Source organism: Rhinoderma darwinii, chromosome 4 (genome assembly GCF_050947455.1).
Source record: "Rhinoderma darwinii isolate aRhiDar2 chromosome 4, aRhiDar2.hap1, whole genome shotgun sequence".
Lineage (NCBI taxonomy): Eukaryota > Metazoa > Chordata > Amphibia > Anura > Rhinodermatidae > Rhinoderma > Rhinoderma darwinii.
Window position 1 is genome coordinate 76,957,052 of NC_134690.1, and position 7,255 is coordinate 76,964,306.

At 42.1% G+C, this 7,255-nt stretch overlaps 1 protein-coding gene across 1 annotated transcript; it reads right to left on the minus strand.

Annotated features, from left to right (window-relative positions):
• Positions 1 to 104: 104 nt before the first annotated feature.
• Positions 105 to 5,865, minus strand: LOC142760427 (speedy protein 1-B-like). Its single transcript, XM_075863616.1, has 5 exons — positions 5,787 to 5,865; positions 3,011 to 3,069; positions 2,630 to 2,712; positions 449 to 617; positions 105 to 359 (listed from the first exon to the last, which is right to left on the minus strand). Exons 1-5 carry the CDS (start codon positions 5,863 to 5,865, stop codon positions 111 to 113), a joined length of 639 nt encoding a protein of 212 aa, XP_075719731.1. The 3' UTR covers positions 105 to 110.
• Between the last annotated feature and the right edge of the window lie 1,390 nt (positions 5,866 to 7,255).

Below are 7,255 nucleotides of genomic sequence, written 5' to 3' on the forward strand. Positions count from 1 at the left end.
GCAACATGTGGATTAGAAGATCCATTACTGCATTTTACTTCGCACTTTTGTGATCATTTTTTCCTACCTACTTCTTTATAACACCAACATTTTACTTACCAGCGTTATTATTAGTCAGGGACCTCAATCGGTGTCTCCGGGTCCACTGCTGTGTCTATCCGGCTAATGATGTTTCCTTCCACTTTCCACATGCACGGATGCAAAATGATGTTTCTACAACGGGCACAGGACAGCGCGCTCTTCCATGGGCCTCGGGTGTAAAACTCCTCTTTATTTCTCCTTGACGCACGTATGGCCCAGCTGTGATGGATTTGCCTGTTTCTCATCCATGCCCAGTGGAAAGGGTCTTGTGCCATGATCTAAAATGGAATAGTAAATGAGGTAAAATTGGCTTCTCATCACAGACTCTTAATCAAAGACGGCACTTGTTCTGTTTTTTATTACAGACCAGATCACATGTGGTCCGGGCCACCCACGCTCTAAAGTCCATCCGGCAGAGCAACTGGTCGCGTTGGTGATGCAGCTCTTCTGTCTTCATTTCCCAGTCACTTCCTAAGGCCCACGCGTAGATCTCGTCTCTGAAGTCCTCGTCCTCCTCGAACTGGTTCGCTAGAAATCTGAAAAAAGTAATAATTTATTAATGACACATGGAAGAGCAGTGCACTGTATACATCTATATCTCAATGTAAAGGAAACTTGTGTTACTATAAATGATAGCGATGGGGTCCAAGGATGTTAGAATTACCCCTCCCCCCAAAGTCAGAAGGCTACATAGTGTAATCTATAGGTTTGATATTTTGTCTTTTGGATATTAAAATGTTAAAATATTTTTATTTTACTGCTAAAACATGACCATAATTGTTTTGTAACCTATAAGGGATAAAGCTAATGTAAAGCGAATAGGGCCACAATCAGGAATTTCTGGGCCCCATACAGCCAAAGAGATTGGGTCCCCCCTTCATTACCGTGGGTGGGCAACGGAAAATGGGGCGCTCACGTTTGTACGTTATATGCAGTAACTGATTTTATTCAAGTTATAGGGAACGAAACCATGAAGCAGTCAGTGACCAGTTGATACCCTGGATTTTATTGAATTCAGCCAAAACATATGGCACACAATGGGATACGTCGCCTGGGGAACGGTATCCATATCCGTATCCATAAATGAACAGATACGTCAGGGGCTTTACCTGGGCCAAAGTCCACGGGCAGACTGCTTGTGATGCTCTGTCTGGGGACTCCGGCATTGGGAAGCCCCTGACATTGCAGCTTTTTCACCGCAAAAATTGCAACATCTGCTATTTGTTGCGGGTTTTACCTCCCCATTAAATCCAATTGGGAAAACTCTCAACAGAAAAGCAGCGATTCCAAAGCATAAATTGACATGCTGCGGATTAAAAAAACGCACCGCAGGTCAATTTATGAACTGTTTTTCTGTATATTTTTAGTCAGCGTGTGGATGAGATTTGTTCAAATCTCATCCACTCTGCTGCTGCTACTGTATTACGCTACGGATTTTCCAAAATGAAATCCATTGTGGAAAATCCGTAGTGTTTATGCTACGTGTGAATTTACCTTTACAGATTTTGCTAAGGATTCGCAGCAAATTAACCCTTTGCATTGTAAAGGGTGACATGCGTGCCAATTTTGCAACATAATAGGCATGCTGCTGATTTAACAATCAGCAGAATACCCTAAAGCCCATGCAGATTTTTTTTCTGCTGCATGTGAATGCGGATTTGAAAACCTAATTCACATAAATTGTACAAATTGTAATTTGTAGTGGATTTTCAGTGTTCAACAGCACCAAAAATAGGAGACATAGGCATTCATAGAACGCTTGTTGCCGATAATTGCCCCGTGTAAACAGGGCAGCGAACACAAGATGAACGATCATCTACTGGTCGTATCCTTTTAAATAAGTGAAATATTATCGTTGTCGGCATCACATCTCCCTGTGTAAATGATAATAACGTATGGGGACGAGGGATCCGAGTAACGACCGCTCGACTCCATCCATAGCTCCGTGTGACAGGAGCAAACGGGCCTTAATTAACGATGTCTCGTTGAACAGCGCTGGCTGCACCTTACGATTATCTGCCGGTAAAACGGCCTTTAGGGTCTATTCACACAGTGCAGTCAAATGCAATTTTTTGCAAAATCTCAGCAAAAACTTGATTTAACTGCTCTGTGAAAATATAGCCTAAAAGCACAGTTTTTTTCATGTTTTGTTCCATTATTATTTTCATGTAATTTTTGTAATTGCGGCACAAATAAGGCAGTTTTGCCGCAATTTTTAAATGTCTGGTGGGCGGCTCTCTCCACACGGAGCTGCTTTCATGCTTCTCATGCAGCAGCTTCCCCTACTGTCCTCTCGGAGTCCCAGCGTTACAGTTACTTACAAGGAAGGAACGGAAGGGTCCGTTCCTTTCTCCAAGTAACTAACGCTGGGGCCCTGATAGAAATGTTTACAGTTACTAAGACGCGGGCAGACCCCTTTTTTTCAGCATTGTGGCCGGGCCCCTGACTGCCGTACCAGCTGTACTGCCCTGATGGTGACCCTGAAAGCACATGATCCACAACTACTTGAGCGTATTCCTTCAAACATGTGATACGTGAATATACTCACAGGGATGCAAAGAAATTCTCTCTATATTCCTCGGTACGCAGTCCGGCTCTCTTGAAATACACGAGGACCATGGCCAGCAGATACTAGTGGAAGAAGACAAGAAGTTAGAATTTGGAGATAGAGAAATGGTCTCTTCTTATGTCTTATCTTTATGTGGTGATTCTTTTATATGTTTATTAATGTCAGTCCATAATCCCAACACATAAATCACAGGTTTATCCTCATTGTTCTGACTGTAATATTATTATCTTACCAAGGATGTAGATGTAAAGTAGAATATCTCTTAATTCCACATAAACCCTTTTATTCAAATCTGATCTTTCTTGTCAGTCATGTCTATATCTGGCTGATTGTCTATTTGTTTTGTCATTATAAAATTACCTTGTCCGAAATCCTCAAACAGATGTCCTTGGCCAAAAACAGCTGGATCTGCTCATCATCTACGAAAAAAGTTTATTTCAAATTCTTTAAATGCAAAATAGTTTATATACAAAGAATTAAAGGTTAAGTAAATGCTTAACCCCTTAATGACCGCCGATTAGCCTTTTCACGGCGGTCATTAGTGGGCTTTATTCTGATGCAATAGCCGTTTCACTGCGCTGCATCAGGATAAATAAACATATCAAGGAGCCGTTAAATCTCCCTGCTCTCAGCTGCCAGATGTAGCTGAGAGCTCGGGCAACCCTGCTCGAATGTGTGAGATCGATATTAGTATAGATCTCACCCGTTTAACCCCTCAGATGCGGCGCTAAATAGCGTGCACCGCATTCGAGTGGTTTTGGTCTGAGTGGTTTTGGAGAGAGGGAGGGAGCTCCCTCTCATCCCACCGGCACCCGGCGATAAGATCGCCGAGTGTCTGTGTCTCCGATGGCAGCCGGGGGCCTAATAAAGGCCCCCAGGTCTGCCTGTAGTGAATACCTGCTAGGTAATGCCAGAGGCATGTCCTAGCAGATGCCTGTCCGTTTTAAACAGACAGGCAGTAATACACTGCAATACAAAAGTATTGTAGTGTATTATAAAAGCGATCGGATGATCGCATAGTAAAGTCCCCTAGTGGGACAAGTGAAAAACAAAAGTTGAATAAAGTTAATTTAAAAAAAATGTGGAAAAAAAATAAATTAAAAACACATTTTTTCCCCTTACAAAATGCTTTACTATTAAAAAAACCAGAATGAAGCAAATAAGTTACACATATTTGGTATCACCACATCCGTAACGACCCCGACTATAAAGCTATTACATTGTTTAACCCGCACGGTGAACGCCGTAAAAAATCAAATCAAAACAATGGACAAATTGCTGTTTTCTGTGAATCCTGACTTAAAAACATGATAAAAAGTGATCAAAAAGTCGCATCTACTCCAACATGGTACCAATAAAAACTACAAGTCGTCCCGCAAAAAACAAGCCCTCATGCAACTGCATCGGCGGAACAATAAAAAAGTTACGGCTCTTCAAATATGGAGACACAAAAACAAATAATTTTGAAAAAAAAGTGTTTTTACTGTGTAAGTAGTAAAACATACCAAATCTATACAAATTTGGTATCGTTGCAATCGTAACAACCCGCTGAATAAAGTTATTTGTAATTTATACCACACGGTAAACGGCGTAGATTTAGGACGCAAAAAAGATGGGCAAAATTTTAGGTTTTCTTCTACCCCCCCAAAAAAAAGTTTATAAAAGTTAATCAATAAATTATATGTACCCCAAATGATGCTATTAATAAATACAACTTGTCCCGTAAAAAACAATACCTTATACAGCTATGTCGACGCAAAAATAAAAAGGTTATAGTTCTTCGAATGTGACGATGGAAAACTTAAAATATTGCTTGGTCATTAGGGCCCAGAATGCAAGCAGGGAGAAGGGATAAACAACGGCCCCTTTGTTGCTTACCCAGGCATAGCACCATACATATGGTTGTGGCTATGTCTGATACTGCAAATCAGTCCCATTCACTTTATTGGGACTGAGCAGCAGTGAAATGCAGTACCAGGCACAGCCACAACTATATATATGGCGCTGTGCTTGAGTAAACAGTAAAGGATTTATTAGGGTATGTTCACACGCTTAACAAAAAACGTATCAAAATACGGAGCTGTTTTGAAGGGAAAACAGCCCCTGATTTTCAGATGTTTTTTGAGCAACTCGCGTTTTTAGCAGCGTTTTTCGCAGCTTTTTCGCAGCATTTTTTACGGCCGTTTTTGGAGCTGTTTTCATTGGAGTCTATGAGAAAACGGCTCCAATAACGTCCCAAGAAGTGTCCTGCACTTCTTTTGACGAGGCTGTCATTTTATGAGCCGTCTTTTGACAGTGATGCGTAAAATGACAGGTCGTCAGCACAGTACATCGTAAAGCCCATTGAAAGTAATGGGCAGATGTTTGCCGACGTATTGGAGGCGTTTTCTCAGACATAATTCGAGGCGTAAAACACCTCCATTACATCTGAAAATAGGTTGTGTGAACCCAGCCTAACACTCGCTGGAACACTGCAGCTCCTTTACTTTGCTTACTATAGTGGTGCCAGGAGCCAGACCCTCACTGATAAAATATTGATGGCTTATGTTTAGAATAAGTTGTCATATGTTTGTACATGAGAATAAAAGTAAATCACACTTTGTGTGATCAAATTCCCCCTCCCCTCCTATCGGACAATACATCAAAATAATAAAATAAAAATGTATTCACCTCAACGCTCCACTTCGCTTCTCCCCACTTAGGCTCTCCCTGCGGACCACAGCTCGTACAAGGCACTGGCGCAGAGCGTTGTATGTGACGCAGCACTGAGGTAGTTGAGTGCTGCATCACATATATGGCCCTGTATGTTGTATGAGCCGCAGCATGCTGAGAGGGCATAGGGAGAAGATGAGCGGTGAGCATATATATATTTATCTAATGTCCGATCCTGGGAGAAAAGGGATAGGGCTGCGGTCACGTTCCCACACCCTGTGAGTGCAATTGTTACGCCACGATTGTGGTGAATGGCCAGCTGAAAGATGAGGCAAAATTATTATGAGAAATTAGCTTCTTATTAAATGTGTGGCATCCTACTCCAGCGAACTGTTTACTAAGACCGGGGTATGAAACGTCAGTCCTAATAAATCCCCCTCGTTGTGTCTGGTCAGAAATCATTGGAAGGTGCAGTGAATCTTACCGAGGAGATTGTAGAAAGCAGTCCGTTCTTCTGGCTGCAGGGTATGCTCCTTCCTCCTCTTCCGGCACTCGTCTATCATGTAGGTCAGCGAACTGTCATAGAAGAAATAGTTATTACAGTCAGCAGTCCAATGTAAAAATATAAAATCTTTATTTTCATGATCGAAAAGGTCCATTTTGTAAAACATTTGGGGTACAGAATTACATAAGAGTACAGAAAGTATAAATGCAGCGTACATATAAAGAACTGCTGTGAAAGGCAATATTCCCACGCAGGAGAGTAGTCTACATGACTCCAGGCCCCCTACGAAGAGGACGGATTCAACAGCCGCATAAGAGTACAGAGAACGAAGAGAAAGTTACAAAAAAAAAAGAAATAGAGGAGGGTGAGGAGCAGATTAAAGTGAGTGGGGTGTCCCACCATGACATCCCGCAAAGTAAAGAGCGCTACTCAGGCTGCCGCGCAGTACTCAGATCTCGTATAATGTCTTTATAGGAGTCAGAACCCTGAAAAGCAATCCAAGGAGTCCATGTTTGGCGAAGAAATAGATATTACAATCAGCAGTCCAATGTAAAAATATAAAATACAGACAATTATGTGCTAATAAGTTTACAATGAAATGAGTAAATGACAGGGAAATCTTAGTAAAATCCATGTTTAAGAACATTTCCTCGTGGTATGTCTCTGGGGTTAGTACCTCTCAGAGCATTAGTTAAAGGGAAGGTGTCACGAAAAAAATTTTTTTATATGTTATTGCTTTTAGTATGTCATTAAAATACATTTTATTTATTTGTGTGTTTGTGTTTCTTTTTTCTTTCTTTTACTTCTCTATGGGGGCTGCCATTTTTTTTTTCATCTCTGTATGTGTCGATTAACGACACATACAGAGATGGAATACGGCACATACATCCCCATAGAGAAGGCGAACGGGAGCCGTTCCATTCACTATAGTGTACGCCGTCTGTGTGGGAACGGCGGAAGCGCCGCTCCCACACAGACCAAAAGGTAGGTCTTCGGCAGAGCGACATCCGGCGCCATTTTCATGTGGACCGGAAGCCGCGGCCGGACAGTATGACGACTACTTCCGGTCACGGCTTCCGTTCATATGTTAAGAAGCAAGGGCAAGGGGCGGAGGCAGTGGCGGCGACAGCGACGGTGGCGTCAGGAGCAGGTAAGTTATGTTTGTGTATGTTCGTTTTATATTGTGTGATTACCACGGTATCTAATCCTCCTACATTGTGCATTCGCTCAAAAAATGGCGGCACACAGTGTAGGAGATTTGAACATTCAACCCCCTCCTTTCTCCTGGCACTAGCCAGGATAAAGAAGGGGGATTGTTTGGGGACACTAGAAAGAGTGTGTCTTCTCCAATTTTGCAGCATAAGGCAATGAGGTTGCTTTACCACATGCCAATGCTGCAATTTTGGGAATTGCTCCCTCTAGTTACCAGCACATGGAAATGTTATAAA